The sequence below is a fragment of the Panonychus citri genome, unplaced genomic scaffold, assembly GCF_014898815.1.
Source record: "Panonychus citri isolate SS breed McGregor unplaced genomic scaffold, ASM1489881v1 Contig00001, whole genome shotgun sequence".
In the NCBI taxonomy this organism is placed as follows: Eukaryota; Metazoa; Arthropoda; class Arachnida; order Trombidiformes; family Tetranychidae; genus Panonychus; species Panonychus citri.
The window spans coordinates 1,850,195-1,867,158 of NW_026515406.1; the positions used below are offsets into that span (position 1 = coordinate 1,850,195).

General features: G+C 33.0%; 5 protein-coding genes across 10 annotated transcripts; 4 read left to right on the top strand and 1 right to left on the bottom strand.

Moving 5' to 3' along the window:
• Positions 1 to 63: 63 nt before the first annotated feature.
• On the top strand, positions 64 to 1,589 carry LOC128388076 (uncharacterized). Of its 2 annotated transcripts, none has more exons than XM_053347541.1 (3): positions 64 to 201; positions 628 to 809; positions 930 to 1,589. In XM_053347541.1, the coding sequence occupies exons 2-3, from the start codon at positions 746 to 748 to the stop codon at positions 1,469 to 1,471; spliced, it is 606 nt and encodes a 201-aa protein (XP_053203516.1). In that variant the 5' UTR covers positions 64 to 201; positions 628 to 745; the 3' UTR covers positions 1,472 to 1,589. The 2 variants fall into 2 exon arrangements, with proteins under 2 accessions (XP_053203516.1, XP_053203440.1); XM_053347465.1 differs by having other exon boundaries at positions 142 to 494.
• Positions 1,590 to 1,842: 253 nt separating this feature from the next.
• On the top strand, positions 1,843 to 3,615 carry LOC128391782 (protein tramtrack, beta isoform-like). Of its 3 annotated transcripts, none has more exons than XM_053352080.1 (3): positions 1,843 to 1,979; positions 2,611 to 3,153; positions 3,249 to 3,615. In XM_053352080.1, exons 2-3 carry the CDS (start codon positions 2,721 to 2,723, stop codon positions 3,350 to 3,352), a joined length of 537 nt encoding a protein of 178 aa, XP_053208055.1. In that variant the 5' UTR covers positions 1,843 to 1,979; positions 2,611 to 2,720; the 3' UTR covers positions 3,353 to 3,615. The 3 variants fall into 3 exon arrangements, with proteins under 3 accessions (XP_053208055.1, XP_053209500.1, XP_053208777.1); XM_053353525.1 differs by having other exon boundaries at positions 2,611 to 3,132; XM_053352802.1 differs by lacking the exon at positions 1,843 to 1,979 and adding an exon at positions 2,232 to 2,468.
• A 24-nt stretch (positions 3,616 to 3,639) lies between these two features.
• On the bottom strand, positions 3,640 to 4,216 carry LOC128396116 (PHD finger-like domain-containing protein 5A). The gene has a single exon (XM_053357013.1). It carries the CDS (start codon positions 4,070 to 4,072, stop codon positions 3,740 to 3,742), a length of 333 nt encoding a protein of 110 aa, XP_053212988.1. The 5' UTR covers positions 4,073 to 4,216; the 3' UTR covers positions 3,640 to 3,739.
• An 89-nt stretch (positions 4,217 to 4,305) lies between these two features.
• Positions 4,306 to 6,106, top strand: LOC128393961 (protein tramtrack, beta isoform-like). Of its 3 annotated transcripts, none has more exons than XM_053355927.1 (3): positions 4,306 to 4,422; positions 5,069 to 5,590; positions 5,707 to 6,106. In XM_053355927.1, the coding sequence occupies exons 2-3, from the start codon at positions 5,179 to 5,181 to the stop codon at positions 5,808 to 5,810; spliced, it is 516 nt and encodes a 171-aa protein (XP_053211902.1). In that variant the 5' UTR covers positions 4,306 to 4,422; positions 5,069 to 5,178; the 3' UTR covers positions 5,811 to 6,106. The 3 variants fall into 3 exon arrangements, with proteins under 3 accessions (XP_053211902.1, XP_053210535.1, XP_053211227.1); XM_053354560.1 differs by having other exon boundaries at positions 4,310 to 4,422; positions 5,069 to 5,611; XM_053355252.1 differs by lacking the exon at positions 4,306 to 4,422 and adding an exon at positions 4,548 to 4,909 and having other exon boundaries at positions 5,069 to 5,611.
• A 193-nt stretch (positions 6,107 to 6,299) lies between these two features.
• On the top strand, positions 6,300 to 10,919 carry LOC128390868 (GMP synthase [glutamine-hydrolyzing]-like). Its single transcript, XM_053351013.1, has 10 exons — positions 6,300 to 6,440; positions 7,149 to 7,423; positions 7,977 to 8,189; positions 8,286 to 8,389; positions 8,482 to 8,675; positions 8,769 to 8,934; positions 9,014 to 9,558; positions 9,659 to 9,784; positions 9,857 to 10,279; positions 10,370 to 10,919. Exons 2-10 carry the CDS (start codon positions 7,251 to 7,253, stop codon positions 10,469 to 10,471), a joined length of 2,046 nt encoding a protein of 681 aa, XP_053206988.1. The 5' UTR covers positions 6,300 to 6,440; positions 7,149 to 7,250; the 3' UTR covers positions 10,472 to 10,919.
• Positions 10,920 to 16,964: the final 6,045 nt, after the last annotated feature.

Sequence of the window (16,964 nt, forward strand, 5' to 3'; positions counted from 1 at the left end):
TTAACACACATGGAAATTTACACATACACACCTACATACATACATTAATACATACACAACAAACAAAAAGAAAAATAAACAAACATTGGAGCCTCATCAGTAAATCATAAGATGAGAGATTGACTTGAAGAAAGATCATCAATGATAATAAAGAATTGTCTTGAAATTTTAATCGAAAACTAATTTCTATTAATTAATCAGGTATTTATCGGTAAAATTATTCAGTTTAATCCCATTGATAGTGAACAATTTTCAAAGGGCACGTTTGATTTGATTGAATTCTCATAATAATCAACTAAATGGGTTAAAATTATTCTAAATGATAATAATCTATTTTTCTTCAACTATTGATTGTTAGTTAATCTTTTTCTTTCTCTTCAATTGATCAATTTATCTAATGAAGAGATTGAAAAGATCTAAACAATTAGTACTCTGTGGTTTTCGAAGAATCATCATCATTGTACTTTAGGCTGATTCTATGATTAAGCCTCGAGGTTTGTAAAGTTCCAAAAGTTAATTAATTACCTGAGTTAATCGTTTTATCGAAAAATTTAGTTTGAACTTGGAAGATAATCCATTTTGCAGATGATAAACTTTTTAATTTTCTTCCTTCGTCTTCTTCATCAGAGTGAATATAAAAAGGCCACAAATCTCCGTTTAAAGATCACTTTCAAGTTTCTCTTCGTTCAAACAATTTGTCTATTCTTTTGTGGATCCAACTCTTGATTAACTTGATTCTTTCATCATGAATACTCTTCATCAATTGTTCTTGGTCATTTTCCTAATCCAAACTGTCTCAGGAGCTTCTTGTAAGTATTAATATTGATTGACTTTTTTTCGTTTCTTTTGTCAACAATTAACTAATCGATTGTTTTGATTCTTTTTCTTGGTCTTGTTCTTTGATTGGATTTGTTAATTTTATTAATTAGCTTGGTTACCATTTAGTGGAGAAAGTGAAGAGCCTGAATTGGAAATGAAAAATGTTCCATCACCTTATCCTCAACCTCCACCAGTTTATGAACCAGTGAAAACAATTGTCGAGAAACCGATGATTAAAGTGACCAAGAAAGAAAAGAAAACTGAATGGGAAGAAAAGTGTCGAATTACTTTCAAGAAATCGGACATTCTAATGTTGACCATCTTACACGACCCATTCACCAAACCGATGGCCGTCACTCCGATCATCTTGGCTTCTGAAACAATCGCGTTCACTTATTATACTCCGAAAGCGAAGCCTTTATCAGCCACCAAGAAGCTTCTTAAGTCTTTCAAATTCTCGAAAATTCCACATGACATGGACGAATTAGATATCGACCTTCAATTGGACCCAGCGACTGCCGAGTTAATCAAACCTTATGCGAATCCGAATAACATGTTCATCTTAACCATAATAACCAAAGAAAAACACGATCTCAAGATTAAGTCACATTTTGTTGATTCCATTCTCACAACAGCAAAGAAACACTATTGAACAAGAAGAACAACAAAAACTAAATCAATTCCAAATCCTACCCTAACCTAACAGAAAACAATTAAAAAATCTCAAAAAAAAAACTATCAAAACCACAATAAAGACAATTTTTATTCTCACCGAATCAATTACATGTATATTTTTCCATTATCTCGGTCAAAACTATTGTAATTACCTAAAATTGCTTGGATAAAGTGAAAGGCGCTTCATCATAGTAAAATAGCTCATTGAAAATCACTGATAATCAATAACTGATCATCAATTCAATAATTCAATCAACAGAATTAGAAAATAAATTGAATTATTTCCCGATAAAGAATTTGAACTAACCTTAAATTCTACCAGCAGATGGAGACACAAAAAGAGAAAAGAAAAAAAAGTTACTCCCTCTGTTGTTCATTTCTTTTATTTTCCGCTTTCATATTTTCAACCTTTTGTTGAATTTTTTATATTTAATTAAATAGTTATGATTAATTAAGTGTCTTGAGTTGATTCAAATTCCTAAAAGGTAATTATTAATTGTTTAAGCTAATTAATGTGTTTGGTCAGTCGATTTGTCTAATTATAAGAATTAGTTTATTGGACATTTAGTCTTTGTGTTCACCCTTTTGTTTGGAAATTTCTCTCTTTTTCTATTTGCTCACTTTCTCTTCTTCATCTCCTTTCTTCTCTGTCTGTGTCTTTCTCTTTCTCTTGATTTGTTTTCTCCTTTTTTTTATTTACTTCAGAATTCAATTTTTTCTCCTGAATCCTTGATTTAAATATTATCGTTACCGTTGTTCTTTATAAGTGTCCACCGAACGTAATATCAACTCAATAGAAAATATTCTTTTTCTCTTTTAATTTATCTTTGCTGTTCTCCATCATATGCGAGATTCTCTTTATTCTCATCTTGTTCAATATTTCTCACTTATTAGCTCGAATTAAATATTAATTCTGATCTTTCAGTATCATTTTTTGCTTATCTTTTATCTCATCTTTCACTATTCTTACTATAGTAAAGTATTTTATTATCTATTGCTAATGTGACATTTATTAGCAGTAACATTATTAATTATGAGATTGTCACTTTGAAATGGTAAACAACAAGAGTGATGTTTATTAATCCACTTTCTCTTCTCTTCTCTTCTCATTTACAGATTACAACCATTGATTAATCGATAAAGCGAGGGAAAACTACCTTTTGATCATCTTAATTTACGAATATTTTTCTTTTGTTGGTTAACATTTTACATAACACTAATTCACCATGTCCTCTGCACAAGCTTTTTGTCTCCGACGTAATAACCATAGTTCAGACATGTCTGAGCACTTTGAACGAATGTTTAAAGAAGAATCTTTGGTTGATGTAACTCTCTCTTGTAAAGATGGTAGTATTCGAGCTCATAAGATGGTTTTGAGTGCTTGTTCTTCGTATTTCAAGAACATTTTCAGCAAATTCATTAACCCATATCAATATCCAGTTGTCATCATGAAGGACGTACCATTTGCTGATCTTAGAGCTATAGTTGAGTTCATTTATCGAGGTGAAGTATTTGTACCTCAAGAACAATTGGCATCGGTTCTTAAATCAGCCGAATCATTGAAAGTAAAAGGATTATCCGATGTCAATGTGAACAAAAGTCAACTGCAACTTCCTCGACAACAGCAGCACATCTCTGGTGAGCACAGCGCTGGTCAACGTGAGTTGAATAACTCATATTTGTATTAATCTTCTTTTGATATCTAATGACAATTTTATCTTATTTTCTCAATTGATTGATTAACTAATGAACAGTTGGTGCTAATGTTCCATTACAACACATTTCTTCGGGTGTTCATGGTCAAGCTGAATTCGCTGCTACCCAATCTCACAATTTCTTATTGACTAAACAAGGATAAGATCATTTTACTTGCATCACATTTGGTAAACAAATAAGAAGAACTAAAAAATCAAACATCCTTCACGTTCTTGCGATTTAATGAGAAGCAGCTATTGTATAAATGGCATGGATGTTATTCATCATTTTTTTCTCTCTCACTCTCTTTTTTTCTCTTTTTTTCTTCATGTTTCTGTCCACCTTAACCTTTTCTCTTCTTTTCCTCTATCATCCAATTATCATCGCTATTAATAAAGACTGATATAGAATCAATTTTGTCCTCTACCACAGACATTTAAATCGTCTTAGTTATCTTTTTTTTTCTTTATTCAATATAAACATAAATATATAAACAGGTAACTTAAGAAAAGAAAAAGTAAAAAACTTCAGTTAAAATGATGAGAGAAAATCATCTTTTCTTGAAACCATATTTTTTCCTCTCATAGAAAAGATCAGTTTTCGATGAACCTAAATTAACTATCTTTGGACAGCCATCTCGATCTTTCTCTTGGATAGTACATTGTTTACAATAATAGGCATCAGATACTCCGGGACCTCCACAGATAACACATCGCCCTTGATAAGAACCATAATTACATTCATCACAAATACGAACCAAAGTCGATGGTCTAACATAAGAATCACATATAACACATTTACCATCACATTTTTCACAAAGACGACCAATGGCAACACCAGATTGTTTACGACAAAAGATAAGATCAGGATGATGTCTCGCCATAACAAGTTCCAAGAAAACAAATGGATTTCAAATAAAAAGAAAAACTAATTAACCAATTCCAATGAACAAAAGTCACTATAGAAAAAAAGAAAATTAATTCCAAGAATTTGAATTTTTTTATTTACAAACTCGAAAAAGGGACCATTGAAAAAGAAAAAGAATTTGAACTAACCTTAAATTCTACCAGCAGATGGAGACACAAAAAGAGAAAAGAAAAAAAAGTTACTCCCTCTGTTGTTCATTTCTTTTATTTTCCGCTTTCATATTTTCAACCTTTTGTTGAATTTTTTATATTTAATTAAATAGTTATGATTAATTAAGTGTCTTGAGTTGATTCAAATTCCTAAAAGGTAATTATTAATTGTTTAAGCTAATTAATGTGTTTGGTCAGTCGATTTGTCTAATTATAAGAATTAGTTTATTGGACATTTGGTCTTTGTGTTCACCCTTTTGTATGGAAATTTTTCCTTTGCTTCTCTGTTCACTTTCTCCTCTTTCTTTAATCTTTTCTTTTGTGTTTTGTTCCACAATTTTTTGATTTTTCTCTTTTACCCGGAAATTAATTCGATGTTAATTGATTTTCTTCATTTAATGAAATTCAATTGATTGAATGAAATTCTTAATTGCTCTGGTATTCGTTTCTTAAAGATCTGATACATTTTCGCCCATGTAATCTTCATCATCTGTGTTTCTCTTTGTTACCTGTTTGATGAAATTTTTCTACATTCATGGTTGAATTTTCGGCGATCTCAATCAATCTGCTTTTCCATTTTGTTTTTAATTTTTATTATTTTTTCCACATTTTCCTTTATTTTTCACCTCTTCTGTCTCAAAAGAGTATGTAAATCTCTTATTTGCGTGACATCAGTTTATTAGCAGTAACATTATTAATTATGAAATTGTCACTTTGAAATGGTAAACAACAAGAGTGATGTTTATTAATCCACTTTCTCTTTTATTCTTTCCTCTTCTCTTCTCTTCTCTTCTCATTTACAGATTACAACCATTGATTAATCGATAAAGCGAGGGAAAACCACCTTTTGATCATCTTAATTTACGAATATTTTTCTTTTGTTGGTTAACATTTTACATAACACTAATTCACCATGTCCTCTGCACAAGCATTTTGTCTCCGACGTAATAACCATAGTTCAGACATGTCTGAGCACTTTGAACGAATGTTTAAAGAAGAATCATTAGTTGATGTAACTCTCTCTTGTAAAGATGGTAGTATTCGAGCTCATAAGATGGTTTTGAGTGCTTGTTCTTCGTATTTCAAGAACATTTTCAGCAAATTCATTAACCCATATCAATATCCAGTTGTCATCATGAAGGACGTACCATTTGCTGATCTTAGAGCTATAGTTGAGTTCATTTATCGAGGTGAAGTATTTGTACCTCAAGAACAATTGGCATCGGTTCTTAAATCAGCCGAATCATTGAAAGTAAAAGGATTATCCGATGTCAATGTGAACAAAAGTCAACTGCAACTTCCTCGACAACAGCAGCACATCTCTGGTGAGCACAGCGCTGGTCAACGTGAGTTGAATAACTCATATTTGTATTAATCTTCTTTTGATATCTAATGACAATTTTATCTTATTTTCTCAATTGATTGATTGACTAATGAACAGTTGGTGCTAATGTTCCATTACAACACATTTCTTCGGGTGTTCATGGTCAAGCTGAATTCGCTGCTACCCAATCTCACAATTTCTTATTGACTAAACAAGGATAAGATCATTTTACTTGCATCACATTTGGTAAACAAATAAGAAGAACTAAAAAATCAAACATCCTTCACGTTCTTGCGATTTAATGAGAAGCAGCTATTGTATAAATGGCATGGATGTTATTCATCATTTTTTTCTCTCTTTCTCTCTTTCTCTCACTCTCCCTTTTTTCTTTTCTCATAAATTCTTTCTTCCTATTTCTGTCCACCTTAACCTTTCCTCTTCTTTCTCTCGATCATCCGATTATCATCTCTATTAATAAAGACTGATATAGAATCAACTTTGTCCTCTACCACAAAAATTCTCTTCGTATATTTTTAAGCAATTTTCTTTCATTTAAATTCAAAGATAAATATAAGAATACAAAGGAAAATATTTTCTAAAGATCAGTTTGTCGATTTTGCTGAAGAAAAATCGAAAAAGGGACCATTGAAAAAGAAAAAGAATTTGAACTAACCTTAAATTCTACCAGCAGATGGAGACACAAAAAGAGAAAAGAAAAAAAAGTTACTCCCTCTGTTGTTCATTTCTTTTATTTTCCGCTTTCATATTTTCAACCTTTTGTTGAATTTTTTATATTTAATTAAATAGTTATGATTAATTAAGTGTCTTGAGTTGATTCAAATTCCTAAAAGGTAATTATTGATTGTCAAGCTACTATATTACTGTGTCTTCATTGTATTTACTTGTGAATGTGATCTTAGAAATTCGGTAATGACTATCCTTACCTTTCTATTGAATAATTTTCTCTTTGCTTCTTTTCTTACTTTCTCCTCTTTCTCTTCTTACTCTCCCTTTGCCTGATTTCATTATTTTACTTCACAATTTAATCTTTGTTTACTTAGAACTAAATTTAATCCATGTTTCTACTAATTTATCAATTGTTCTATTCTATCCATCACCGGTCGCATATTTACTTGTTTTAATTGTTTCGTTTTAAAATCTGATATGATCTTGGCCACTTTCTCCATCTTCATCTTCATCATCTGTGTGTGTGTCTCTCTCTCTCTCTCTCTTACCTGTCTTTCTACTCACTCTCTCTCTCTTCTATTTTAATATTGCTTATTTATCATTAGTTCGAATTCGATGTTTATTCTTCAGTAATAATAAGAATATTCTCTATTCTCTATTAGTAATCTTGATCTAAATTCATAGTCCAATTTTCGGCGATCTAAATGTTTCTTTTGCTATAATTCTTGCTCATTTATCCCCTTCTCCCCTTTTCTATCTCACTTGAGGTTTAAATCTCTTACATTTGACATTTATTTCTATACTTATGATACTTAATTGTAAATAAGTCACTCACTGATTAATTAATTTACTTTCTCTTTCAACCATTACAGATACTACCTCTGATCAATCCTTAAAGCGAGGGAAACACCTTTTGGTCACTTTCGGCTTAGATTTTATATAATTTTCTGCGGTTGATTTGCAAAAATTACAACATGTCCTCAGCCCAAGGTTTCAACGGTATCGGTTTTTCCGAAAAAGTGGCCATTCTTGATGCTGGTGCTCAATATGGTAAAATAATCGATCGTCGAGTTCGTGAACTTGCAGTTGAGTCAATTATCCTTCCTCTTAATACACCAGCCAAAGAATTGGAATCAGACGGATACAAGTAAGTGATACCTCCCTTTCTTTCATATAATTAACTTATCACCACTTGATTCACTATCTTACAATCAAAGGTGATATTGTTTCCAATCCAATTCCAATATTATCATCAGATTAATCTTTGTCTCTAATGCTTTTTAAACAATCAGATAGATTAATATTTTCCCATTAACGTAAACATGTTTTCCTTTATTAATATTTTATCCCTCATTTAATCAATCTTATTGAATCTCAAATAATCTCAAGTAAATCATTCAATTTTTTTCATCTGATTAAAAGATTTATCAATATCTCCCCAACAATATTAACTCTTAAGACCTCATTATCAATACTTTAATTACAAATGACAATTAGCTAATCATCATATTTTGAGTATCTCATCTCATTATTTTTTTTTACTATCGTAACATTAACAAATCAATAATCTTTCATCCTTGCTCTTGAGATCTTTTCCCTTGATAGATGATTCAATCTCAATGATAATCAAATTAATCTGATTTGTTTCTTTCTCTATTAATTAAACAATTGTTAACTTTTACATTTTCTCGTCTAACCAGAGGAATCATTATTTCTGGCGGTCCCGGCTCCGTTTACGCTGGCGATGCATTACCATATGATCCTGAGATTTTCCTTTTGAATAAACCAGTTCTTGGAATATGTTATGGTCTGCAAATGTTAAATAAAGAATTCGAAGGTACCGTAGATAGAGGCCAAGGTCGCGAAGATGGACAGTATAAAATCGATATAGACAACAAATGTCTTCTTTTTAAGTGAGCACAAGAAAATGTCATTTTCTTAACATATTGATACTCACCTTTTTGGATATATTTCTTTCTTTCTTTCTTTCTCTCTTTCTTCAATCACAGAGGACTTAATGAAGAAGAAGAGGTTCTTCTAACCCATGGAGATAGCATAAGTCAAATCGCTAAAGGTTTTAAAGCAATAGCAAACTCAAAGAATATCATTGCAGGTAAATTATTTAGTATTTTTACAGCTTTTTACTCATTTATTGTATTGTTTATTTTAAAATTTTGTCTTTCTTTTGTTATTCTCTCACAATAGGTATTGCTAATGAACAGAAAAGGTTATATGGTGTTCAATTTCATCCTGAAGTAGATTTAACTCCTAACGGTAAACAAATGATTAAGAACTTTTTATACGAAATCTGTGGATGTACTGGTTCTTACACCATGCAAAGTCGTGAATTAGAATGTGTTGAATTTATTAAAAAAACCGTTGGTGACAGTAAAGTTCTGGTTAGTCAAATTTAACAGACTATCTTCTTCATATTGTTCAATTTCTCATTATCTTATCCTGTCTCTTTCTCTCTCACTTAATTGTCAATACAGATGCTCGTAAGTGGAGGGGTTGATTCAACAGTTTGTGCTGCTCTCCTTCACAAAGCTTTAAAACCCGATCAAGTTATAGCTTTTCACATTGATAACGGTTTTATGCGTAAAGAAGAAAGTGATCAAGTAGAAAAGTCACTTAAACGTCTTGGTTTGAATCTTAAAGGTAATTAATTTAAACGATATTAGTAGTGTTAATTTTTGCAATTTTTGTGTTATAATTTTTACTTTCTTTTCCGTTTTAGTTATCAATGCTTCTTACCAATTTTATAATGCATCAACTACTGTACCGGTCGACAGAAAAGATCCAAGTCGTAAAAAGGCAACCGAAATCCTTTGTCAAACTACAGCTCCCGAAGAGAAGAGACAAATTATCGGTGACACTTTTGTTAAGATTGCAGATGAAATTGTCCGTGATCTTAACTTAAAACCTGAAGACGTGTTTCTTGGTCAGGGTACTTTGCGTCCTGATCTAATAGAGTCTGCTTCAAAGTTAGCTAGTTCCAATGCAGATGCTATTAAAACGCATCACAATGATACCGAATTAGTCCGACAATTGAGAGATCAAGGTCGTGTAGTTGAACCTTTAAAAGATTTCCACAAAGATGAAGTTCGTGAGCTTGGAAGAAAATTAGGCTTACCCGAAGAATTTGTTCAACGACATCCCTTCCCTGGTCCAGGTCTTGCAGTTCGTATCCTTTGCGCTACTGAAGCTTTCATGGGACGTGATTTCTCCGAAACTGCCGTTCTTGTAAAAGTTATTGTCAACTACAGTAATGCCTTAATTAAGGTAACTTATCAATTATTTTCTCCTTTCAGTAAATTCTATTGTCAATTTTTATTTATTATAATCTCCTTTTTCTTCAATATCTTTCCCTTTTCTTTTCTAGAAACATGCACTTCTAAATCGTGTTCAAAATGCTACCACTGAAGACGAAAGAGAATTTCTGTCAAATTTAGGGCAAAAATACAAACTTACATCATCTTTACTTCCTATCAAAAGTGTTGGTGTTCAAGTAAGTGTTTAATCAGTTGTCTATTGTTCTGATCTTGTCTCTAATTAATTTTCTTCTTTTTGCTATCTTCAGGGAGACTGTAGGTCTTATAGTCATGTGGTGGGTCTTTCATGTGAAGAGCTTCCAACCGAGTGGGAAGATTTGATAACTTTAGCGAAAATTATTCCTCGTATTTGTCATAATGTTAATAGAGTTTGTTTTATCTTTGGAGGGGTTGTCTCCTATCCAGTACAAGATGTAACACCAACCTATTTAACTCCCCAAGTTTTGAGCACTCTAAGAGAATGCGATTATATTGCTCAAACTAAATTAGCAGCATCAGGATATTACAACAGTGTAGCCCAAATGCCGGTAATATTGATCCCGATTCACTTTGATCGTGATGTCGCATCAAGACAACCCTCTTGTCAAAGGTCCGTTGTATTAAGAACCCTAATCACTGAAGATTTTATGACTGGTATACCAGCAGTACCAGATAAACATTTACCTCTAGAGGTGAGTAATTAATAATCTAAATGAAAAAATTTATTCTCTTTTTCCACAAAAAAATCATATTAATTAAACTCTTTCTCTTTTACCTTCTAGCTAATCAAGCAAATTGTCGACTCTGTGTCACAAGTTAATGGTATATCTCGTGTATTATACGATTTGACCCCTAAACCACCAGCTACCACCGAATGGGAATAAGATTGATTAAATAAAAGATTAAATTGATTTAAAGAAAAAAAAGAAAATGAAATTATCTAAACACATAAACTAAGAGAAAGATTGACCGGAAGGAAAGAAACAAAAAAAGGAACCAAGTAAACCCGAAAAAATAGAATATCTTTTAAATTAAAGAATCATAAAAAATAATAAACTTTTTAACAATTAATCGAAAATTAATGGAAAACCATTCAAGGGATCAGAGGAAATGCATGTACGAGGTAAACAATTAACGAGACAATAGTTAAACTGATTGTTCAAACTAAATAAGAATGAGAAAAGTGAGAAAAGAAACACTTGATCATTTCGATCAATTCAATCATCTTGTAATTGTATAATTTACTTGATTATAAATTCTTATAAACACTTTGTTTAAGAATTCAATGTAATTATGATTGTTGTTGTTTAATTAAATCAATTTCAAAAGAAATTAATTGATCACTTGATCAATTTCCATTCTATTGTGATTAGCAAAATTGTATCAAAATATCAACAGAAAAAAACTAAAATAATCAAGACGAATCTTTGATTAAAATTTATCTAAACAATTTCAATTTTAACTCAATCAAAATGCGCTTTCATTTTAATTATTTAATCACAACAATTAGAATCAAAATAAATTCAAATAACTTTTTCTCAATAAATCTAATCAACTTTTCATTTGTTTTTCTTGCGAAAAAAAAAGAAACAATCCAACCAATGAAAACAAAAGTGTACAAAATACAAGAATCAGACTCATTGTTCCAGGGAATGAATGATGTTCCAGTTGATTCAAAAGTAAAATGGAAGAATAATTAACTAATTAAGATAATCACAATTGCGAAATTTTTCCTTCTTTTTCAAATGAATTTTTTTCCGCCCAAAAAATTTGACAGCGAATCGAAAGTGGCTCCATCTCTTGTGGAGAGAATTTAAAACTTTCTTTTGAAAATAAAAATTCTCTTTCGCATCTAATAATCTTCATCCCCCTAATTAATTGTTTTCTTGTGTCATTTATTTAATTATTACGTTCTCTTCCTTTTCACCACCAACTGAGCATCATTTTGATACATCATAACAAAAAAATGGCCGTCTCATTCCCTTGTTCGGATCAATTAACCTCTTTGGTAAGTTTTTCATAGCCACTTCCGGTTACAATATACACATGTACCAAACAATAGGATCCACTTTAACCATACACACATTAATACAGACAAAAAACAATCCAGACATAACTCAATACAAACTGAACAATCACAATTAATTAATTACTATTACAATTTATGCTCTTCCTCTTTATTCTCACCTTCAGCTTGACCCCAAAAGTCCACCCATCACCAACCATGAAATTGCCACCGCCTTTGCTGTCGCCTACTCACCTGAAAAAATTGACAACACCAAATTACTCTCAATGATTGAGACTTTTCCGATCATCAAATGGTGCAAATCAGCTCTCAGAAGTCATGATTGGATCTCCAAATCCCCTTCTGAAATGATTGTTAAGATTGACAGATTCATTGCCTCGTGTATCAAAGCCAAGAATGAAGAAACGGTCCATCAAATTGCTAAACCAGCCGAAATCAAACTTGATCTTATGAGCAACAACCAAATCAGAAACACTCTCAGCATCGAATATGAAAAAAACAAGACACGACCTCCAAGTTGGTTCAAAATTGATGATTACCAAATCAGACCTGCTGTCATTGTCAAGATTCCTACTTTAAAAAACAAAAGAGATTCATCAATAGGCAACCAAACTGTTCAAAATCTTGAAAACTTCCTGGAAACAACTGAGAGTGAATTTGGTCGCATAGTCTCAATCGAAACTGGCTTTGACTCTGCCAAAGTTAAACTCATGGACATTTCAGATAGAACCACATTCTACAATTTCTTATGCGCTGCCAAACCTGAATGGTCAGTTAAAATCCCATCGCTCATGGACCCACAGATAATCTTGATTAATACCAAGTTCGATGAAAACAACATTGAAAACTGGATCGAAAAATTAAAGAAGAGAAACAAATGGGCAGATAAATACAAATTCAAAGTTTTACACTTCATGAAAGCCATAGAAGGTAAACACAATGTAGTGGCTGAAATTTGCCCCTCTTTACGTGAAATGATACAATCCAATTTTGGTCACATTTTCTCAGGCTTCGCCCTCATTCAAGCTAAAGATTATTTTGACATCAAGATTTGTCGCAAGTGCACCAAATTTGGTCACAATGCCAAGTTTTGCCAAAAAATAACCAAATGCCCTTATGATGGAGAAAATCATATGAATGCAGTTTGCCCAATAAGCAATGATAAATCCAAATGGCTTTGCCCCAATTGTAGAAAATATGGACACGATGCATTCTCACGTCAATGTGAATTCTACTTAAGCCGATTGATCTCAGAGATTGAAAGACGAAACTTTCAATACACATGGATTATGAACTAATCACTTAAACCTATTAACATTTTCCATTAACTTGTTAATTCCTCACATATCATCACAAGCTCACAACCATTAGTAACCTAACACCTCAGATAAACAACTTAATTGCCTTATTATACCCAAACTCAACTCTCAAATAATTAACTCTCCATTTCGCTCAAAACAACATTCTTCTTTAACTCATCAACGATACCACTTAACTTACAATTTAACTCTACCAATTTAAATCTTTTCCCTTTGCATCTTTCTTCATTTCTCTCTTTTCCTCCTCTACTTACTAAAATGACCCAAAATCTCATACAACAATTTGCCCTAAATAATAATTGGCTTCCCATCTTTTACCCCACAACCCAACATACTCTTGTAGTTAAACACAAAAAATCTGTACCACTTCGTTCTGGTTGCTTCTTACTATCTTACCAAGTTGAACTAATTATTAAACAGTTACCAAGAGCTAATAATAAAATTTCCTTCATTAAAAAACAACGTGACTCAATCCTGATAAGATTTTATAATCGTGACTCCCTTCTTGACTTTGCCTCTTTAGTAAAACCCACTAATGTACTCACTTGTCGTGAGATAAAAAAAGTTAATCCACGAATTCGATTTATCATCAAAGTTTCTGCTACCAACCTTACGTCATCTTCCCTCTCTCAACACCTCATCTCCGCCAACAACCTAATAGAAGATCGTCAAACACGAGTTGTTGAGATCAAAAAAATTGCCAAAAGTCAACTAATAACCTTAACTATAAGTGCTGCCAACCGAAACACCCTACTCTCGAAAGGTGGTTACCTCATTGTATACGATACTCAAGTTAAATTCTGGGATTTCCTTGACTTCAAAACGTGTTATAAGTGTGGATCATTGGCTCACGATTCATTCTCGTGCAACAAACCCAAGATTTGTCTACGTTGTTGTCAACCTGTTCACAACCATTGTATCAACCCCCCACGGTGTCCAAATTGTGAACATTCTCGCGACCATCTCTTCAACTGCAAAACGTGCCCAGCGTTGAAAAATAAGATAATTTCTCTTATCAAACAGGTCAACATTGACTACGACTGGATTATTTTACCCCAATCATTTGTCTCTTACCTCAACTATTAATGATCAACATTTGGTACGCTAATGTCGCAAAGACAGCCAAATGCACCAGCGACCTTTTAAGCAAAGCCGTCAATCCTAAAACAATAGTCTGTCTCCTAGAAGCCGATTATAAAACAATTATTAAATCTCTAGGCATTCACCTAATTGTAAATGATCACGCCGTCATCGCAATTGGTCCACAACTAAAAGTATTAGCAAAAAACATTTCCTGCCCTGGAATAATCAGCGCACTTATTGAATCAATCGATGGACAATTTCTCCTACACCTTGTATACCTTCACAACCTCACCAGTCCACACATCACCTACTCCAACTTCACCATGAATATAGCAAAAATTTGTAACCATCCCACTCTACTACTAGGTGATGTCAACTGTGATAACCCCCTTTGGTCTCACCGTGTAGCATATAAACTCATGAGAGGGAAACTTATCGCCTCTTTCATCACTGAAAATAACTTCACCATTGTCAACACACCTACTCCACAGAATTACACCTTCCAACGAGGATCCTGTTTATCATGGATTGACATCATTGCCCAATCGAACATCCCTAATTTAAATCTCATTTATCATGACTTTCCTGCCGATCACAGATTATTTCAAATACAACTAAAAACAAATCAAACCTTCGCCAAAATCCAACAATCACCACCGATCTATCATATTAATAACTATAATCTCCCGAAAAATCTGAATTATCTACCTACAATCACCAGCGAAATTGATAAACTCTTTACCACCATCATCAACTTCCCCTCAACCATCAAATCAAATCACAACGAAACTTTACAAAACATTGCAGACAAATCATCCGCTTGAGAAGGTTAATCAACAGACAAAAAAGATCCTTAAATAATGGTAACACTAACATCATCTCGTCCCTTCGTGCCCTCAAAACTCGTGAACTGATACTTAGAAAACGTAAAATGTACATTAGATGGACCAAAATCAAAGATCCTAAAATACTATGGAAAAAACTAAACGAAACATTCAAAAAATCTGACAACATTGATCAAATCATCTTTGATAACCCACATCGAACTCCGATAATTAACACTTTCACTCATAACAAACCCATTTTCTACCCGTCAGCAGCTACTCAACCTTCACCTCTTACACCTCATGAGATAAATATGCTTGATAACCTCACATTTAACAAAGGTTCTGGTCAAGCTGATTCATTCACCAACATGCAATGGAACAAATTCTGGAAACACAACAAAAAATATCTAATCAATCTAATCTCCCACTGTTTCAACATCGGTTACCTACCACAAACTGTGAAAATATTTGGCCTCACTTTGATTCCAAAACCCAATGGAAAACTAAGACAACTTAGACTATCCAATTACCTACTCAAACCCTTCGACATCATCCTCAGCAATCGCCTCAAAACCAAATTACCTGAAATCATCATGCCTTTCACTCAATATGCAAACCAGAGAAACACGAGTAACACTGACCTTCATTTTGAACTAGTAGAACACATTCATAAACAATTAACTACTCTCGTGATGATCGACGCTGAATCAGCCTTCGACAAAATTACTCATGATTCCATCATCTCTGAACTATTGTCGTCACTTTCAATAGGAACTGTGAACCTCGTCCAGCAATTTATGGTCAATCGATGGTTGCGTGTTTTCACTGGTGGGAAATTTCGATATCGCCAGGACTCGGAGGGTGTACCTCAAGGTTCCTCACTTGGACCAATCCTTTTTATAATTGGACTAAATGCAGCTCTTAAAGTCATCAATAACAATGGAATCACAACCAAAGCGTTCGCCGACGATATGGTCATTCTATCGGATGTGATCAATTCTGAATCCCATCTTTCGTTTGTAGCAGCCGAACTACATAAAATTGGATTGAAGATTAACCGAGATAAAACCAAAATCATCACCATTGAAAGTGTCGACACCTTTTTCACAGGCAAACACATCATTAAACCCAAAAATCTAGATGAATTAAAAAACCTCATCAAAAAATCTACAATCTCCATTGGATCACCAGCATTGATATCAAAACTTCCCATTCAAATAAGTAATTTATATATTCAATCTCATATTAATCATCTCTTATACTCATTAGGTCCTGATATCCTCTACAAGGAAGAAAAATGGGAAAAGATCATCAATCGAATCCAAAAAATCATTCTCACCACACTTCGCTCAATAATTAACCCTAAATCGTTTACCTCTGGTTGGGTTCACCTAACAGCCCGAAAACTCACCAATCCTGTTGTCATTTGGCTCACCGATTTACACAAAAGTTATATTCGATTAAAAAATAATAATAACAATTGGCCTATCCTAAATACACTGCCGAGACCCTCTTATTCAACCTTTGCAAAACCACCTCAATCAGTCACCGAACTTTTCTGGCCTGTTGTCCGTTCAACACTTACAACAATCGCTTCATCAATATCATCACTTCCGAGTTCACCAAACAATACCTACTCACTGACCCTTTACCGCTAATACAACTGCAACTAGTTGCTACTCAGCTCATGGTCTCACTGACTCATAATCAGAATGTCATTTACATAATTCCTGATAACTTGGTGAAATACTCATCATCTAATACCTATCTCGACTTGAGCAACATCCTAAACACCCACCATGGCCGACACTTCATTCATATCGCTGCCCAGGAGAAATGCCGATTCATTGTACATCAACCTATCCTAATCAAACACAACTTCATGTCTAGAAATGCCTACAAATCAGAATTGGAAAAAGAAATCAATAATCTGGTCTTCAAAAAATACCTAAAAGAAAACAATCTCCTCAACCTTGTCTTCCCTACCTCAAAGAAAAAAATATATTACTATGGTGGTCACTCCCTCAACAAAATCATCACAATTATCACACAGTTAACCTCAACAATTGGAATCAGAAACCAAAACAGAAGAGCCAATGGAAAAACGAACAAATCATTTCGA

Bases quoted from the DNA above. Each gene is read 5' to 3' on its own strand.
- LOC128388076 (XM_053347541.1), top strand. From the start codon at position 746: ATGAATACTCTTCATCAATTGTTCTTGGTCATTTTCCTAATCCAAACT. The intron at 810-929 runs GTAAGTATTAAT...TTTATTAATTAG, and splicing joins AACTGTCTCAGGAGCTTCTT to CTTGGTTACCATTTAGTGGA.
- LOC128393961 (XM_053354560.1), top strand. From the start codon at position 5,179: ATGTCCTCTGCACAAGCATTTTGTCTCCGACGTAATAACCATAGTTCA. The intron at 5,612-5,706 runs GTGAGTTGAATA...ACTAATGAACAG, and splicing joins TGAGCACAGCGCTGGTCAAC to TTGGTGCTAATGTTCCATTA.
- LOC128396116 (XM_053357013.1), bottom strand. From the start codon at position 4,072: ATGGCGAGACATCATCCTGATCTTATCTTTTGTCGTAAACAATCTGGT.
- LOC128391782 (XM_053352080.1), top strand. From the start codon at position 2,721: ATGTCCTCTGCACAAGCTTTTTGTCTCCGACGTAATAACCATAGTTCA. The intron at 3,154-3,248 runs GTGAGTTGAATA...ACTAATGAACAG, and splicing joins TGAGCACAGCGCTGGTCAAC to TTGGTGCTAATGTTCCATTA.
- LOC128390868 (XM_053351013.1), top strand. From the start codon at position 7,251: ATGTCCTCAGCCCAAGGTTTCAACGGTATCGGTTTTTCCGAAAAAGTG. The intron at 7,424-7,976 runs GTAAGTGATACC...TCGTCTAACCAG, and splicing joins TTGGAATCAGACGGATACAA to AGGAATCATTATTTCTGGCG. The intron at 8,190-8,285 runs GTGAGCACAAGA...CTTCAATCACAG, and splicing joins AACAAATGTCTTCTTTTTAA to AGGACTTAATGAAGAAGAAG.